Genomic DNA, 20045 nt, shown 5'->3' with positions numbered 1-20045 from the left:
CTGAAGACAGCTACAGTGTACTTACATATAATAAATAAATAAATCTTTAAAAAAAATGGGGGAGGGGGAGTGTCTTTCTAAACACAGGAAAAAAAAATATTCCCCAGCTATGAATAGAACTACAGAAATATGTTCAGCCATTTGACTTGGAGCATAGGTCTGGGATTGTAGGAGAACTGGGCAATAAGAAATCTGCTTTCTGTCATTTCCAGTGTTGAGGAAAGTGCCCAGATTTCTTTTCATCTTTGTTCTTCTTTGCAGTGCTGAGAACAGAGCCCAGGGGCCTACAAAGTACTACACCACTGAGTTATATTCCCAGTCCTGCTTTTTCCTCACAGGAAATCAACTAATCTAAGAAAGGAATTGGGTTCCCACGATTCCTGCTGAAATGCTGACAATAACTGAGTGTACCCTGAAGGCAATCTGCTAAAGCTCTAGGTTAGCTCCAACCTGCCCTGCAGGCCTGGTGAGGCCCTTGGCAGGCTCTACTCAGCTAGGCAATGCTGGAAGGGCAAAGGTCATTTCTGAGCAGAATTAGATGTAAAACCAGGTGGTTTTATTAACAACAAAGCTAATTTCTATGACCAGAAGAAGAAAAGAGAATTTCTGGAACAGAAGGTCTCAGACAGCAGCTAAGGGGAAGACAAGATGGGGCTGTCTCTCACCGGATGGCTTTCAGGCTCCGTTCAATAGCCTCAGGAGGGATCAGACTTGAAGCTGCATAGTGGATCTTGTGGGGCAGACAGAAGCTCACTTCCAGCCAACTGTTAATGTGAAGCCGCACCACACCAGATGTGCACAGGCTGTGAAGAGTGGGCATTGTCACTATGGTGGGCATTTGCTTTCCCAATGAACACCACCCTATTCACAGACTGTGGTCTCCTACACTGCCCTGTTGGCTAGGGGGAAATGCAGGTGGAGATCTCAGGGGTAAGAGAATATCTTTTCAGATCTCAAGATACCTAAGAAAATCTTAGGAATACACATAGACACAGACACACACACACACAAACTCTGTCTGGCCCTACACACAGACAGACAGACAGACACACACACACAAACTCTGTCTGGCCCTACACACAGACACAGACACAGACAGACACACATACACACACACACACAAACTCTGTCTGGCCCTACACACAGACATGGACAGACAGACAGACACACACACACTCTGTCCGGCCCTAGAATAACATATAATCCATTCAGCCCATCAGGACTAAAGGAAGCTTCTTCTGTCTCCTGGGAATTTAATGTGGCAGAGACAATGGCTGCCTGCCCGGACTCCAAGAGAACACCTGACATCCACAGACATCCTCTCTGAGAGGGCCTGTCTTGAACACCTGCTGTAGACCCAAGCACAGATAGGCAGCTGGGCAGAATAGGGCTTATCTCTACAGAGAAGAGATGGGTAGAAGAGGGAAGCTGTCAGGCCCCATAGAATGTTAATGGTAGGAAGCACAAAGCACCTGCCTTTATGTACCTTGCTGTTGGCGGTGGACCACCACAGGTGTAACTTGTGCAGCTATCAATCAGAGGACATGCAGTGACTACCCAGCCAAGCCCAAATATTCCTCCACGGCGAACCTTTTCCTCCACATTCTCAGTGGTTGACACATATTTACAGCTCAACATGCTCAGGCACCGCAGCATACAGCATCTCAAACCATCAACACATTCTATGTGCTCTACCTGCAAATCCAGACCTCTCAGCAAAAAAATGCCAGAGCTCCGAGACAACCAGCACCTGAGGAGGTGTCTTGGTCGCTCTCCTTACAGCTTCTACCTGGGCAGTGTTATCCATGTTTCTCCAACATAGAGAATCCTGGGTGTGCTGCACATACTTCCTGCCCTCATTTCCTTCTCCATCACTCAAGTCCAGCCATTCTCAGGACCCTGGCACTTAAGTTTGCCATGGCCTCTCTTCCCAGATACCTCGTGACTTTCTCGTAACTCCAATCTCAAGTGTACACTCTCAGTGAGGTATCCTGGCCCCACCTTCACTCTGGCCCCTCACCCTATACCCTGTACTCATGACCACAGGATACTACCTAATACTGCCTTAACCAACCACACCAGGTATATGGAAGGTTTGCACGGGCACACGAAGCACTCATGAGTGGAAGGTGGGGAGAACCTAGAGTCAGGCAGTGGTCTGCAGGAACACTGTCTTCCCAGAACTCATCCTGCAGAGAGGTGGCCCTGTGGGTTGTCCCTATAGAACCATACCCAGGAGGAAAGGGTTGTGTGAAGGAGGAGTTCCTCCCACCCATGGCTCAGCCACACAGCCCTGGTGCTAAGTGCCAACAACATGTGCTTATTAAATAGAATCTGTTCAGGTCTATATGCTGAGTGGGCAAAAAGTATGTTAGCACATTTCTGAAACGTAATTATACAAATGCCATAAAGAAAAGCAACTGCTCGGGCAAAGCCCCTGTGTCTTGCACTTATTCTGCCTGAGAAAGGTATTTCCTGTCATCTGCCCCAATCCAGTCAAGCTCAGAAGAGCCAAGCAGACAGGTAGCCTCCTTCATCCAGTGTGGGAAAGATAACCTAACGCTTCATGACTCCATTCTCAAACAGGACCCATCCCTTGGTTCCCAAACTGCCACTGCCCCTTCCCTCCTCTTGTTTCCTGGGCTGCCTCCCACCCAGAAGAGCGGCCAAGAAGCTTTTCCCATCACCACCCACTCTGCTGCTATTCTCAGCTCCCAGTGTGGGAGTGGCCAAGGACAGGGCAGGCTAGGAGTTAAAGGGGATGTGGCGAGAGTTCTTCCTGCCTGGGTCAAAGGTGAAATGTTTGGATACTGTGGGAGAAACAAGGTCCTTGCTCCAGGCTCAGAAAACACACTTTTGTTTTCTCTTTTCTCCCACCCCCATCTCTTTCTTTTTCCAAGACAGGGTCTCCATATGTAGGCTGGATTCCAACTCACAGAGATGCGCCTGCCTCCGCCTTTCAGGAGCTGGGAGTAAAGATGTATGCTGCCACACCCCGCTCACTTTTTTCCTTTTTATTTTATTTATTTATTTAGAGACAGAATTTTGTTGTGTACCCCAAGCTGGCCTCAAACTTGTGATCCTCCTGCCTCTACCTCTCAAATGCCGAGATTCTCAGCATGGACCACAATAGCTGCCAAGGACTATTACAGTCTCTTCCCTGAAGCCTCCAGCAAGACAAGAGCTCTAAGCTTCTGAATTCTCCCCAGAGGGTTGCCAGGAACTCTAGCCAACAGCTTCAAATACAAAAACAAGTCTTTTTCTCCTACAAGCAGAGAATAGCAGAGGGGAAAGGAAACGGGAGAACACATCTGTGACCCTCCCCAGGCTCTCTGTTTAATGAAGCCACCTCATGCCCGTGTCTCCCAGGGCCTCAGAACCACTGAAGATGGGTGTACAGATGGGCACCACAGGCTGTGGCTCAGCCTAGAGGACAATGGTGGTTCACTGGGGAGGTTCACAGGGGTTGGGGGAGGAACAAACTTTAAAGTCTGTTAAAAGCAGGGTTTAATGACTATCAAGATGTGGGTCAAAGACCAGGGCTCTCTGAGGTCAACACTCTTGACTTTTCTAAGAATTGGCCCTAACCAAGTCTGTATGTACAGTTTCCAGGATGGAATGCAAAGCTCACAACCAACCTTGAGAAACACTGCATCAGGAAACCCTCTCAGCATTCACACTGATGGGAAAGAGCAAGAGAGGAAAGGGTTACACTGTGCTGCGCTGTGGTCATGCCCATGCAAATACTAGCCAGGCTCCTCTAATCAACTTATGGTCACAACAGGAAGAAATAGAAGGTCCTATTTTTGAGCTCTCTTATTTAGGGTATAGTACAGGGTGGCTATTGGAACAACATGGAATCAGAATTAAATACCAAGAGTCCTATCATTTCAAACACAGCTGATTCTGGTCCACCCAGGACCTCAGTGATGTGGTGACAACCATGTGCTAGGTACAGCTCTAAGTAGTGTTTCAGGCACCTGGGGCACAGCAAAGGAGGAAACAGATTACAGCCTTGTATTTGGAAGAATCTTACCCTGGATGGCGCAGTATATAAACTACAGAGTTACAGGGAAAGGTGCATACAGAGACTTGTGTGGCAGTGCAGGCCAGGATTAAATGCCAGCTGTGGGTATGGGGGACACATTACGGCCTTTCTAACACCCTCCCAATTCAGGTGTCTCTCAACCTCGTGCCAGCTGACTCAGATCCCCAGCCTATGTCTTTCCCTCTGAACATTTTGTACTGAGCTGGAGCCTCTTTACAAAATTAAAAGCTCTGTGGCATGGAGACACTGAGGCATCTACACTCCATTAGGAGTCCCTCGAGTACCAGATGCACATCTGGACAAACCTCTGGAGTGCACTGGGAGGACAAGGACCATGAGAAACATGCCTGCCCAACATCTAGTCTCTAGATCTGGAGACAGTCAGGTGAATCCTTCACAACAAAAATGTAAACCAGGAAAGACACTGACGTCTGTGGAGAGAAGGGAAGAAAAAGGGCTGTCCTTGCTTCTGTGATCCACATTTCAAGATGAAACCCAGGGTTTGCCCTCAGAAAAGTTTCCTGCTAAGCTTGTGTTCCTATTTGCAGGAGTTTAATGTTAGGCTGAAAATAGTTGCAGAAAAACACTGTCTCCAAGCTTATCCAGCCTTGGCACAGCATTCGAGTCCAGCCCTTCTGCAACAGGAGATAAATGCTCCTGCCAGGGCCCGGCATCTACACTCCATGACTGTGCAGAGCACCGTAGTCCTATCTTCTGCACCAAGATGCACCATGTGCTGTGTGCAAGCTTATCTCACCCCTGCACTCTCGGCCTACCTTTAGCTAATAACCAACAGGTCACTTCTGACCTCACCTCAGCTAAGCCTCTTCCTCCTCTGAGAATCTGCCACATATCCTGTGTCCTCTGCCCACACAGCAAGCAGTCAGGCTTCCTACTACATGTGGCAGGACGCAGCATAAAACAAGAAAAAATACATAGGTAGGTTTCAAAAATCTTACCTTGGGACCTCAAACAAAACTTCACATGTATGTACATTTTTTAAATGAAATACTGACTGTAACTCTTGGAACATTCAGAGACATCTTCAGGCTTGTTCTTGCTCTTGAGCAGTTAACAGTGCAGCCTCAGACAGCATTCTCATGACCTGAGCCTCCCAGGCCCAACCCCAGTCTCTGTTAATTCAGAGAATCACTCAACAGAACACGTCTTCACACCACAAGGAACTTATACCATCATTCCTCTTGCCATTCCTTATCTCTTTAACTGTGGAAGAGCTGTGCTATGTTATAAAGTGAAGGGAGATCCCTTCCTAAGGGAAGCAACTTGGGGGAGACATGGGGACATGGAGCTAGTTCCCCAAGGAGACACAGGCACTAGGACAACCAGGGTAACCTCCTAAGGGATTCCCTCTTCCACTCTATATTCACATACACTTAGGAAATAGGGTTGCCAGCTACAACTATACCAGAGCCTTGGCTTTGGTTAAAATAGTAAATCCAGAACAATTCTGTTGAAAGGATGCTCTTAAAACTCGATGCCAATTAAGCCCACAACTTCCTGACTTTTGTTTTTGTTTTTGTTTTTAAGATTTATTTATTGATTATATGTAAGTACACTGTAGCTGTCTTCAGACACTCCAGAAGAGGGCGTCAGATCTCATTACGGATGGTTGTGAGCCACCATGTGGTTGCTGGGATTTGAACTCCAGACCTTCGGAAGAGCAGTCGGGTGCTCTTACCCACTGAGCCATCCCACCAGCCCAACTTCCTGACTTTTAGGTCTTCTCTGAGAACATCTTTCTCAGGGATCTGGCAAAGAGCTACTGTCAAAAGACAGATGTTATATTTGATCTACCCAGTCAATGTATACTCAGCCACACCTTTTTATTGATGAGGCAACAGGACCTTGAGGCCAACTACAGACCTTGTGTGATGAGGCTGGAGTGAATCATGCCAAGAATGCTACTGGGTAGTTATAAGCTGTGCAATATCAGACAGGGGATGGAGCAGGAGGTCAAAACTGCCACATGCTGCCGGAGAAGTGTGGCTCTCAGCCTCCCAGGACAGGTTCCAGGACCCAGGGCTGGCTGCTGTAGGAGTTCACCTGGAGAAATGAGACCTTACCCACTAACAAACAGGATATTTGGCTAGAAGGACCTTGAACACCTTTTTCACCAAAAGTTCAAATTCCTGTGTCCCTCTAAATTGGTCCACTGGGTGGCACTGGGAGGCCTCAAGCCCTGAGCTGTGCCTGGCAGATGACAAAGCTTTCTAAGGTTTTACATTTTTCCCACATCCTTTTTTTCTTTAGAAACCTACAGTTACTGGTTTCCTTTTTACTTTGTTTTTTAGATACTATACAGCCAAGCCCTGTCTACATAAGTGAGTTAGTTCCAGGCCAGCCAAGGCTACACAATGGAACTCTGTCTAAGAAAAATAAAAGAGAGAAAGTGAGCATCATACACCTGTATCAAGTCACCCTAGGTCACTTAGTGAGAGTCTATCACACACACACAAGCAGAAGTATTTTGTATACATTTAATAGATTACTCAGCCACCAATATAATCAAATCTACACGAGGCTTCCACTATGTTCCCAATACTTGCTGACCTCAGACAGTCAGTGTCTCACACTCCAGCTCTCCCAGAGCACAGACTATCACAGTCAACTCCAACTCCACCCACTGAACTTGGATTTCCTCGAGTGGGAAGAGGCAACAGTGATGTCCACCTCAATGAAGGTGGTAAAGAACTTGGCACTGGGTTAAGCTCAGTAAAGTGCTGCTACGTTTAACGGTTCAAAAGCACTTTCAGACTTCCATGGACAGTTGTGGGAGGAGCTTCTGTGGTAAAGGAGGCTGGAGGTAACTGTCTCTGCTAAGTACATCACTCAACAAAGGAGCTGCCATTAGAAAGTGGGTTTCCTGAAAAGTGGCCACACAAGTGTCTGATCCCTTTTGTCTCAGCAAGCTCCAGCACACACAGAGAGCCTATGGCAGCATTGTCTGTAGGAGACTTCCACTCTGGAGGCTTGGGGAAGCCAGCCCAGGGAGAAGAGGTTCAACAAGTATGGCCCCAGGGGTCTTACCTGTCGTAAGCTTCTTTGAGGTCCCGAGCCAGCTTGCACTTGGGCAGGATGTGCTGGAATGGGGACTGAGGACCTTCGTTTGCTACAAGAATAACAAAAGTTAAGGATTTACAACTTCCAAAGCAAGAAAACATGCACAGGCCAGAACAGGAACAATCTTCAGAACAAATTCACCATTAACAAGTAATGCTAAACCAATGTTAAATTAACATCAGAAAACTCCTTGTAATCATCATCACCATCATCATCATCAATCTACCCTGACCCTGTGACTAAAAGTAGACTCAGGCTGATGAGAAACTATTTATATAGGAAATGTATATGAAAACTATTTGTGTTTAAACTTGTCAACCTTGTAGTCACAGGAGCAAGCTGTCAGCTCCACTGCCTCCCACAGAAGGCACATGTCTCTTGGCTCAGCGGCCCCACCCTCTGCCACAGTGACTGGGTATTCCCATGCCATCCAACTCCACTTCCACACTATACAATCATGAGATGTGTCTTTAGGACTAAAATATCTTTTAATCTTCATGAATCTCTAGCAAAAATATATATAACTAAGATGAACATGGGTTTTTTAATATTTAATTTTGTAACAGACTTTTGTTGTTTTTAGTTTCTTTCTTTCTTTTTGAGACAGGGTCTCACTGTATAGCCTTGGCTGGCCTAGACCTTATTCTGCAGACCAGGCTGGCCTCAGAACTCAGAGATTCCCACTTGCCTCTTTTTCTCAAGTCCTAAGATTAAAGGCAAGTACCACCAAGCCCAGATCTAAATCTTAAAAGAAAATTTCTGGATTGTTCCCTATCATACTTATAACTAACTAAAATAAAAATCATGAGTGTTGTTTGCTTGTTTTTGCAGTCTCTTTGTCTTGGGCCCTAGGGCTGGAATCCAGAGCCTTAACATATATTAGGCAACCACTCTACGATTCCCAGGCCCATAATATAAGTGGTTTTGTTTTGGAGACACGGTCTCTCTATATATATCCATGATTGTCCAGGAGCCCAGAGATCCACTGGCCTTTGCCTTCTACAGGCTAGTATAAGAGGTGCACGCTACCATGCCCACCTAATTTTCCAAAGAAAATAAGTAAAGTTTTCACTGAAAATACATTAGAATCAAACAAGACTTTGTTAGTTTGTAATAATTTGTTCTAATTTTTGATCCTCATTCTTTCTTCTGTAGCTGGTAAGCCTAGGAGAAGGAAGCTGAGGTCATTCCCAGTTTCTTTCCAGTGTAGTCCTCTGGGCACACTAAAGGTTACACAGTGTCTATCAGCACAAGTTATTGTTTGATTAGTTAGGGGACAGTTAGGTTCTTCAACTTTTAAATTGTAAGTTCCAAGTATGGAAATCACCCAATTTCCCAGCTGGATGTTCTCAATGGCCCCTCCCTGAGTTTCCCATCCCAGGACAAATTTGTGTAGCACATCCAATGCCAGGCAGAGGTATCTGTCCTAAATGAAAGGTGATCGATCATATAACAACGTGTGGGGTCGTTCCTAGAGAGATCAATTCAGACCCATGCATTTAGCACAGCAGAGTCATATATGAACCCCTACAAGAGACTTTCTGTGCTGGTCATGACCAGCTCAATTTGTAGATCTTGTAACTTCTCTAGCCAGTCTCTGCTTACCGACTATTGTAAGGACTTCCTCTCCAGTACCCAGCTCACCAAATCCAAAGCCTTGGTTAGCTTCTGACAGTCGTGTTGTGGTGTTGGAAAGGCCCTTGGAGATGGAGATTCTCTGTACTGTCAGCATACCCCAAGTCCACAAAGAGAACTGGCATGTGATCAAACTTGCAACCAGGCAGCAAGCCTGCCCTTCCCTGCACAGATGATCTCTTTAATAGTGTCCCTGGAACTACTAGAGAGCCAACTTAGAGCATTATCTGAAATTGCCTCAAAACAAAGCAGAATGACCAGTTGGTCCTCTAGAGATACTACACAAAGAGAAGCCATCAGACTCGAGCTCAGCAGGCTGCTGCACTCACCATCAGCCATAGCAGACACCTCATCCTGAAGTGCTAGGATCAGCTTGGCCTCTCGAGTGAGGTACTGGCAGCGGCGCTCCTCATGCTGCAGAACAGTAGCAATTCGGCGGGACAAGTTGTGTAGACAGTTTATCACTGATGGGTCAGCATTGGCCTGCACAACAGAGGTCAAACACTCAGAATATGTACGCAGAGACACACTTATAAGGCTCTAATACAAAAGCATAGACCATGACAGATGCCCTCTCCATTCCTTGCCACTAGGTTTCTCCACATAGTAACAGCCACCCAGAGTTCCCTGTGCATGCTCCTAGCCTACCTATATACATGCTGGCTGACTTCCTCATCTTCTAGTCTTGGGAACAACTGTCTAGAGGGTTGCAGAGATGACTCTATGGGAGTCCTCTATGGGGAACACACATTCCCACTGTGCTATGACTGTAGAGAAAATCAAGGGACAGCTAAGGGCACTGATTCCACCCACCTATTATGATATGATCTTGGGTCACTGGTCATCATCTGAAGAAGGAAAACCGACCAAGCAGAGGAAACTAGTCAAACACATACAGCACTCAGAACAGAGGTTGACCTGAGCAAAACCTTGGAGGTATCTGTAATCACTGTTGTGCACTGACCACTCATGAACATGTCTGGCCTATAGTATATAGGAATTCATTCACAACAGGCCACACGGTTCCAGAACAAACAACATAAAAGTGTTATGCTATTTGCTAAACATCTGTCAGGGATGAATTATTTCTAACTAATCTGTTAATCATATTACCACTAAGCTCCTGGCCCATGTCTCTCACAAGTGTCTACTGCATACCTACACTAACTAGGTCAAAGTAGCACACACCCATCTGGAACCTATCAGTGACCATAGTCAACAGCAGGTGTACACACCCAGGCCAAGGGTGGAGCAGGCCACTGTGGGATCTATGGAGATGCTTGAACGAGCAGATAACTAAGCCAAACATGACTCAGAGTTTCTAGAGGCCACCAGGACTGCTGAGTAACACTTGGGGGGTACAGGGTCAGAAAGGAAAGGACAAATGGTACCACTGATTAGGACCTCTGACGCTGTTTTCCATCCCAGTGACCCTGTGCCTGTTACCTTAAGTCAAAATCTTACCCAGACAACACCTTGTACACCTGCAGTTGGGAAGACTTTCTACATTCTCAATAAGCCATACACTTGAAAAGAGAAGCAAAACCTGGGCAGATTTGCAGCCACCAGGCTGTCTGCCGTGACGCTTCATGCTCAGGGCACTCCCTTGACCATGTCCTAAAAGGGCTGATTTACAGAGTATATACAATAGCCTCAAAACAAAGTACACATTCACAAGAGTCTGTGTAAAAATACTCCACTAGAAAGCAGGGAGAGAATACTCTTGGACACAAACTTTTCCTCTGACTAATGACTGAAGTCACAGTGAGTCATTCTCTCAGCTGGAGGTGCCACTAGCTGAGGTACAAAAGCATCCCTATAGCAGCTGGTGGGGACCAACTGTTTGAGTGTCCCCTTTGTGCGAGGTAGTTCTCACCCCTACACCATAAGGCTCAATGACATACACTGAAGGGATATCTGGTATGTCTTGTTTGCTGCCTTCAGCACCCAAGGCTATGCAGGGACACGCTGAGAAAACTGCCACCTAGAATGAGGCAGAGTTTAATGGGAATGCTAACAAAAAGTGTACTTACAGCTAGGTATGGTAGCTTACCCCTATAATGCCATCACTTGGGAGGTAGAAGGGTCCATCTCAAGTCTACATAGGAAGGTTAAGGACAGCCTGGCCTATGTGACACCATCTCAAACAAAGTGAACATTCACAGTACAGGGTAAGAAATTAACCAAAGTTAATATATTGTCATCCATGGTACTTTCTGCCTCCCGAAAGCATGTATCCAGATATAACTACACCTTCACAGTAACTTCCAGTCTGCAGGACACAGAAAGTCTGCCCAATGAGACAAATCTGGACGTGGGAAATGTAGCAGGACTAGTGGAAACAGAGAGCACCACAGAGAGCAGGGTTTGTATCTTGGCTCATATAGGCCAACTGAAAACCATTCTCAATCAAGACGTTTTAAGAGACCAAGTATTAGTTAATACTAACTTGTCATGGTTAATTCTTGTCAGATTCAAAAGGGCATTATGGCATAAAACTATTGTTTTATAGATATGTCTTATAATAGAATAATGAATGGATATATGGCAGGTATGAGGCACATGGCTATAATCTTAGAATTGTGAGGTGGAAGCAGGAGGATCAGGAATTCTAGGTCATCCTCAGATACATAAGTGTTCATGGCCAGCCTGGGATATACAAGACCATTTCTTTAAAAAGTAATAAAAGCCAGGCACGGTGGCCCATGCCTTTAATCCCAATGCTCAGGAGGTAGAGGGAGGTAGATTTCAGTGAGTTTCAGGCTAGTCTGATCTATATAGCAAGTTCCAGGCCAGACAAAGTTACATTCTGAGACTCTGTCTCAACAGAAACAAAACAAAAGGAGAGAAAGTGCCAGAAAGGTGGCTCAGGGGCCATTTGCTGTTCTTCAGGAGGTCCTGAGTTCTGTTTCTAGAACACATGTGGTGGTTCACAACTGCTTGCAACTCTAGCTCCAAGGGGTCTAACTCCTCTTCTGTCCTTGGACATACACACATGTACTCATGCTCATAAGTAAAAATAAGTCTAACACAATAGAGTGGTCATGAGGCCTAGGATTCACTTTGAAATACAGACACATAAAAACTGCTACTGGGCTTCCTATGGCTTTCCTGCTAAGAAATGAAATATGAATCTAGATAGCAGTGATCAACAAGATAAATGATACATGGCAACATTACAAATGTACTAGGTGTAACTAAATTGTGCATTTTGTTTATTATTTGGTGATGTGATATTTATATGATATAGTAAGGTGTTACTATATAGCCAACGACAAGCAGTCATGCTGACTTAAACTGTATACTTTTCTGAGCACTAAGTAATGGGGTACAAAGACAGGGTCTCATGTAGCCCACACTGGCCTCAAATTACTATGTAGCAGAAACTGACCTTGAGCCCCTAACTGTCCTAACTCAGTTCCCCAAGAACGGGGATTATAGGAATGGACCACCTGGTCTAGCTCAGTGTAGTGTTCATCTGTCTGTCTGTTTGTGAGATAGGATCTCATTCTGTGTCACAGCCTGGCCTCAAATTTGTGGCAATTCTCCAGCTCCTGCCTCCCAAATGCTGGGATAACAGGTGTGTGCCACCATCCACTTTAACATGGGAAACATTCAGGGCTAAGGATGTAGCTTAGTAATAGAGGCCCTGAGCTCTATGACTACCACTGTTTTGTCTATTTTTCCTCTCCCCTCCTTTTAAGATTTATTTATTTTATGTATATGAGTACACTTCAGCTGTTTTCAGACACACCAGAAAGGGGCATTAGATCCCATTACAGATGGTTGTGAGCCACTATGTGGCTGCTGGGAACTGAACTCAGGACCTCTAGAAGAGCAGTTAGTGCTCTCAACTGCTGAGCCATCTCTCCAGCCTATCTACTACTGTTAATAAAGTAAATATTGTTATGTGTATGTATTTTACAAAAAAGTTGGAGGAGGAAGGGAAGGAGAGAAAGCACTGAGCTACGTCCCCACAGGCACATTACTGAAAGGGCAAGTGCCATGCCCACAGCCTGAGCTCCCTGGACACTGGCTCTTCTTCCTCAGACCCTCCTTTCGGACCTAACCACTTGTACAACACTCACCCTCAGTGCAAATACCACGTTAAAAAGAATCATGGTCGGAGCTTCCCGCTTTGGAGATGGATCTGTTTTGGAGACCTGTAAAAGAGTATAATTCTAATAAATCAAAACACACAACATTTTATCTGTCTCTTTGTGACAGGGTATCACTGTGAACTGCTGGGACCTAGAACTTAGTATGAGTCCAAGCTGGTCTTGAACTCAGTGATCCTACCTCAGGCTCCCAATACTGGAATCAGAGGGGCAATACACCATGACCAGCAGAGAGCCACGACTTTCTACGGAAAGCTATAGTGCTTTTGCTCAGAGAGGAGTCAGCCACCACACAAACAGCTGAATCACACGTGTGCCACAAGCAGAATGGCTTGTGCTTGAAGTTCAGTGACTGAAGAATAAAGCTGATGATGCCCAAAGTGACAGGACAGAAAGGAGTGCCCATCCCCTGCCACCATGGCAAGGACTCAGGACATTTAGAGTTAAGAGAGTGCCCAGCAGCCCTGTTGCAAAGGGACAGTCAGTCTTGCTACAGAACCAAGTCCATACCTCTCTCCAGTTCTGGCCTCCATGCAGTCTCAGTAACAAATGCCAAAGCATTCAAACGTACCACTCAGAGAGGCACCACCCTTCAAGCCTAATTACAAGGGTTGCCTAGAGATGGAGTTAGAACCCTGGGTCCCAACTCTCCCTACAACACCCAGGAAATGTACCCATCCCTGACTGTCACTGCAATTCTACAGGAAATGACTGTCAACTCCTCCCTCTTACCCATAGACAGAACAGAGCCTTGACATTAAAGACCACTGTAGGGAGGGAGGGTACTATCAGAGGTAAGATACTCCAATGGCCTCCAAAGTTTCTCACATGGATAAAGCTTGCAAGTCACACAGCTCTTTATACAATCTCTAAATGGTATGGCCTACTGAAATGCTTCTGCATCTAAGGGATGCTGTCATCTGGAGCTGGGCTGTACGCAAAGGGCTGACTGGCTCTAGTGTACAAGTTCCTTTGGGTATCAACACATTGTACCTTGTTAACACTCCTCAGGACCCAAATACTCATCCATCAGAGAACATATACAGAAAGGTTAGCACAACAATATGTGTTAATATATTCGTTATCAAATAGCATTTAACAGGAAGCACACATCATTTTTTAAAAGTTAGAACAATTATCAGTTAACTCATTGTTGCCTTCCCCTATATATAAGAGGAAAGGCCAATTAGCAGAGATCCAGACTATGGTCAGCAAAGGCTAGTAACAGAGAGCTGGGTATGTAGCTCAGTGGACCAATAATTGCACAGCATGTGGAAGACTATGGGTTCCATCCATCACTGAATGAAAAGACAAGCTACTGACAGTAACTATAGCACCTGGGGGCAAGTACCCTGTCATTCTCTGCTTAATGCCCTGGTCCTATGAAGGCTCACAGCTCACAGCTCACAGCTCACAGCAAGTGGTTGATCAGATCTGCTGCCCTAATCACACATTCACCAGCATCAACATAAGCACATCTGACGCTCAGAGCCAGTAAAGGCAAGGCTCACCCACCCTAGAAAAATCCTACCTGCTGAGGAGAGCCATACCTGCCCCAGAGCATGCTGCAGCAGTGTTGGGTGCCCAACAAACCGTACATTATCAATCTTCAGTTCAAATTTTTGGCCGCACATTTCAGATTTGGTTGCCAAAATTGTTGCCAGAATAACATCCGAGAACCTTAAAATTGTAAAAATGTAGGATGGAAATGCATTAATGGAAATCACAGCACCGTGCCCAGGTACCCACAAGTGGGGAGTGGCTCAGGAAATGACAGTTCTGTGGAGCTACTTTGTCCCCAGAGGGTGGCATTCCTATCAGTGACTCTCTTGCAGCAATCCCAAGGTTAGGGATGTGAAATCACCAGAATTACAGGTAGAAGGCAGGAAAAGCACAGGCTGAAGGCACATGCTGTCATTTCTGGCATGCTGTATGAAATTAGAAGAGAAACAGCTGCGGTTTGCATTTAAAAGGAAGATCAGCTGGGGTTGGCACTGCCCTCAGGAGCCATTCACTGAGGCTCACAGGCCTCTCCTTACTGCCCTGCAGTTTGGAAACTGTACCTCCCAACATCTTTGACCCCAGTCCCTCCACAACAGGGTCACAAAAAGGACCAGGGGACAGAGCTCCAGGATGCATGCAGTATGCTAACTACATTCCTTTCAGCAGAGTTGCACAGCCCTTCCCTTCCCCTGAACACTGAAACTTCCCAGTTCTTACTGAGGGAATTTTGTTCACGGCATGCAGATGCACTGTATTACAGGAACATGGGATGCACAGAAACAAGTGGGAATGGCTTGGGGTGTGGGAGCTCACCCTTTCCAAGAGCCATCGGTACATCTGTCTCCCTATTGGCAAACCTAGTCCTCCCTGTCTGGGAACCTGGATAAGTGAGTTGTCTGCAGGGAGGAGAGCCCTGGGGCCTGGTGTTGCCTCTTATCTAAGAGACCAGGGACTGAGGGCCTCCACTGTAGACATACAGGCACTGTTTCTGATCTGGCCCTAACGGGAGAGAGCACCTATGCTCACCTATCTACTACAGAAAGCTTTCTAATATCTAGATAGGATGGTTTGGGGAAGACAGCTCCAGCACTATCGGGATCATAGTCTGTCCTGGGCAGGGAGACCCTTACAGTCCTGAAAGAGACGATGTGGGACTTGAGTCTTGTTTCTTCTGGAGACATTCTCAGTGGGGGAAGGGAGACAGGCTAACATGAAAGCTCCTCCACTGCACGATGAAAGAGGTAGGTCAGCTTCAACCCGCTGTTGTGGCTCTACTCCACAGCAGCAAATGACACTGAAACAGAAAGTGGCTATGTGGGCACTCATTCCAGGCCACCCTACACAAAGCAGGGCTGTAGGACCAGTGACCTGGAGGCAGCTGGAACAGAAGCCTGGCTATGGTTAACATGCAGTTCTCCTACTTCTACCCACAACCATGAGGACGCTCCAGGCTACGGCCTGGAGGTCCTGAGCTGGTTTCCTGCAAAACTAGCAGGATCCCCTGGCTGCCACAGGGCTTCCAGGCCCCCAAATAAACTGGATACAGAGAGTTGGTCACAATGGGCTTCCTTACCCTCTGCAATGTGGGTTTAGTCAAACCTTCTAGAACTAGTCTTATCACTAAAATTCTGGAACCTGTAGGACACCCAGACAAATCCTTGGTTCCCACCCCCTTCCTTGGAACATTAATGTCTGGGATATTAGAACATGGAAGACTCAACATCTTAGACAAGTGCATTTTGTAGGTTTTCTTTAAAAAAACCTACATAGCTTTCTGCCAGTCCCGCCTGTCTGAAAGATACACTGATACGGAAGGGGTTCAGGATACTAACCCCTACCAAACACTTGGGCTCTGATCCAGCCAGCATGTTACATCCTATCTATATAAGGGGCATCCAACACTGTACCATCCAACCAGTTAATATACAAAAGAAGCAGATGGGAGAATGACCTTAACCAATGCAGACCACTTCTTCCTTGACAGTCAAAAATCTCCACTAAAACCTCCCTGTCTGTCGTGAAGAGCCACAGACATGCTTCAGCTTTGGCTACAGGACGCCCAAAGGCAGGCAGTGGTATCCCATAAATATCAAAAAACATCCACAAATACCAAAACTCAAATATGACCTTGAAGGGACAAAATTAAATCTTTCCCCTCTAAGAGGCCTGACCCAGAGATGGATATATACTGCTGAAGTTAGGTCATGATGCCTTAAGTGGCGATCCTAGGAAGTCCCTGTGCAGCCTGCCATTTTGTTAATAAGAGCAGGTCTGAGCTGCATGCCACTCTTAACATTACACATTCATAATGAAAGACATTTGTTTGGTTGTGGACTTCACATAGTGTTTGATGACGTAATGTGCACAAAGACAAAGTAACCTGAGGCCAGGGAAGGGTCTACCTGTATAACTTATGCTTAGCAAATTACAAGGGACAAGGCTTACTGTTTCCAAAGTTTACAAAAATCCTTTGAAAACTTGGTAAGTGTAAAATAAGACAATAAAACACCTGCTATAAAAACTAAACATTTCTAACTTGAACATCCAAGAAAAACATATTTAGGAAGATATAACAGCCCAGTTGAAAAGCAGGTCAGGATTTTTTTCCTTGTTTTAATTTCTTTTTACTTTGATAGAACAGTTTTCCTAGTTAGAGAATTCAAGGATTCTATTTTTAATAAAACATCCTGGAGTGGGGTTACCCAGGAACAGAGAGGAAAAGGACAGGAAAGGAGCTCAACTCTACACCCTCAACTTGCCTTTTTTAATGTGTATGAGTATTTTTTCCTGCATGTATGTATGTGCACCAGGCATGTACCTGAGGCCCATGGGAGGCCTTGAAGAAGGCACTGGGTCCCCCAGAACTAAAGTTAAAGATAGATGTGAGCTGCCATGTGGGTACTGGGAACTGAACCCAGGTCCAACAGAAGAACATGTGTTCTTAACCATGACCCTCTCTCCAGCCTCTTAACCTGCCTGTTGATGGAAACTCACACATACTGTATGTATAACCATGGCCCACACAGGTAGAATACACATACTGTATGTATAGTCATGACCCACACAGGTAGAATACACATACTGTATGTATAACCATGGCCCACACAGGTAGAATACACATACTGTATGTATAGTCATGGCCCACACAGGTAGAATTTTTAGGGGAACAAGTCAGTGCAGCTTACAAACATCCCATATCACCTTTGTGGGGACATTTTTGCCACTACTTGGTTCCTTTTAAACCTGGGTATCTAACTAGACACTCAAATACTCAAATGCTGTTAACACAGACAATCTGTCAGTCTGGTCTGTCTCCTTCCCTCCCTCCCCCTGCCTCTCTTTCTCAAAACTAAAAACAAGGAACAGTGATCATGAGCCCCAGTTGTGCAGTACGACAGGAGATGAGAAACCCACACACTGGCCCAGTATCATGGAACTACTAGTTTCCATTTGGGGAGGAGGTTCGCACAGCATACCCAGCCCAGAAATCTCTCTGGTGCCAGCCAACCATGCTTTAGGTTCTCAAAGGAATATGAAATAGCTAGATAATTCTGAGTGGGCAAAGGGCAAAGGCAGTGGGGAAATCTGGGCTCTTGAGAGGCAGGGAGGATTCCAAGCTAGAGCCTATGCACCTCATTAGTCATTCTTCAACATTGAGAGAAATTAGGCAGTAAGCACAATTACAAGAAGAGAAGGCAGCCGGAATCAAGACAGAAAAGGGGTGGAGAGATCTTGGTCTTACCCTGCAACCAATTGCTCATCGGTTGGAGGACATGGCTTGCTGAAATGGGAACAGGACCATCAAGACCAAACAGAACATTCTTTCTTTAAAACCATGTAAAGTTACAAGGCTGTTTTATAGAAACAGTATTAAAATCTAGCAGAGGCAGCACTATAAAGTACTAGTTGAATAGATCTTACCAGGTGAGAAAAAAAGATATACAGACCCCAGATGGAACACTTACCAGGGGATTTTTTTTCTCACTAAAACTTGAATTCTCACACTTAAGTACAGGCCAGGAGAATGAGAGTCACTTTTCAGAATCCAGGTCATCAGAAGAGCAGACCCTAGTATCTGATCTTCCCAAGAGTAGAGGACAAATATGATGCTCAGACAGAACAGCCTTCTGAACTATGGTGCAACAAGTATCACCCAGCAGATCCCCAGATGGTGAGACAGCACGGACGGCCTGAACACTCACTCACTGCCGTGGGACAGCATGGGCCACCTGCACCCTCACTGCCTGAGCTTCCACCCCAGCTGGTAAGGGAGTCACAGAAGAAGCAAGCACACTTTTGTCAGAACACTGTGCTTTCTGTACTATCTGATTTAGATGGTCTAGGTTCCTGTGAAGAACATTTTACTCTAGAACACACCGCTTTCCAACCAACCATGAAAACTGCGTGGCCCTACCCTGAAGACCTACTGTGGCTCCCCAACTTGCTCTCACCAAGAAGCACATGGCCAAAACCCATGTAAGAGAAATACGTACCAAGGGACCCTTCCCTAGCAGCTCCACACTTACAGCCACAGATTATACAGCACAGGCTGAGAGGTTAACAGGCCTGCCTCAGCATCCTAGCAGCTCACTCGCAATGGGCCGAAACGGTCCAAGAGTGCAAATACAGTCTGGTAGCCAGAGAACAGCTGAAGCGAGGGACGACTAAAAAGCTGGATTCTTTTTTAATTTTAGAGATGTTTGTTTGTTGACTGGTTGGTTTTCTTTACTTTGTTTTGTTTTTCTTCCGAGACAGGGACTCTCATATCTCAAGTTAACCACAAATCCACTGTGTAGCCAAGGATGGCCTTGATCTTCTGCTCCACTTGAGTTCTGGGATTACAGAAATTCACTGCCATGCTTGGTTTGAGGGCTGGGAGTCCACGTATTTCTGTGTAAATAGCCACCCTGGCCAGTGTCTAGAATCCTGATGAATAGCACAGTTCTGGTCCTTAATTACAAAAGGCAGGCAACCCCACTCAGCTAAGTTTCTACCCGGAAGCTGACAAGCAAGAAAACCCTGCAAGCCCCAGGAAGGAAGCACCTTTGGGACAGAGAGTGGGCTTCGTTGCAGTACTGCCAGCTTCAGAAGAAGCTCTGAGCTGGGGCAGTTATGAGGGGATGGGAAGAGAACTGAGGCCCAATGGGAATTAATCTACATCTTGTAACTGTGTGGGACAGAGGTTGGCAGATGCTATAAAGTTAAAATTACAAGTGAAGTAATTCTCCAGTTCATTGCAGAACTTAAGAGAAAAGCACTGTGGTCCCAAGGCTTTCTGGTTTTATTATGCTCAGTCCTGAAATGGGGTGCCTAGAAAGCATCTCTGTAAGACTCTGAGATTCAACTGCAGGAATGTGATTCTGTGGTCAGACCTAGAAATGAAAGACTGTTCAAAGCTAAACATGGCTGTGTGGTGACCTTTGATGCAAGCACTCAGAAGGTAGAGGCAGGTGGATCTCAGTGAGTTCAAGGTCAGCCTGGTATACAGAGAGTTCCAGAACAGCCAGGGCTACACAGAGAAACTCTGTCTTGAAAAAACAGGAGAAAAAAAAATAAGAAAGAAAGAAAGAAAGAAAGAAAGAAAGAAAGAAAGAAAGAAAGAAAGAAAGAAAGCAGAGAGGGAGGGAGGGAGGGAGGGAGGGAGGGAGGGAGGGAGGGAG

General features: G+C 45.8%; 1 protein-coding gene across 3 annotated transcripts in view; it reads right to left on the bottom strand.

Annotated features, from left to right (window-relative positions):
* The window catches only part of Nprl3 (NPR3 like, GATOR1 complex subunit), a 34947-nt gene that overhangs the window by 8719 nt on the left and 6183 nt on the right, over nucleotides 1-20045 (bottom strand). The window contains exons 3-8 of one of the 3 annotated variants that reach the window (XM_021176705.3): nucleotides 18128-18166; nucleotides 14433-14562; nucleotides 12853-12927; nucleotides 9094-9247; nucleotides 7097-7178; nucleotides 666-803 (exon numbers count right to left, since the gene is read on the bottom strand). In XM_021176705.3, the coding sequence (XP_021032364.1) occupies nucleotides 666-803; nucleotides 7097-7178; nucleotides 9094-9247; nucleotides 12853-12927; nucleotides 14433-14562; nucleotides 18128-18166 (618 nt within the window). The remainder of the gene's footprint in view (nucleotides 1-665; nucleotides 804-7096; nucleotides 7179-9093; nucleotides 9248-12852; nucleotides 12928-14432; nucleotides 14563-18127; nucleotides 18167-20045) is intronic. The other 2 variants (XM_021176706.2, XM_029483574.2) reach the window with 2 other exon arrangements.

Source organism: Mus caroli, unplaced genomic scaffold, assembly GCF_978045245.1.
Source record: "Mus caroli unplaced genomic scaffold, Mus_caroli_1 scaffold_13, whole genome shotgun sequence".
NCBI lineage: Eukaryota > Metazoa > Chordata > Mammalia > Rodentia > Muridae > Mus > Mus caroli.
Note: the sequence above shows the minus strand (reverse complement) of the source record. Positions and strands in the feature narration are given on the sequence as shown.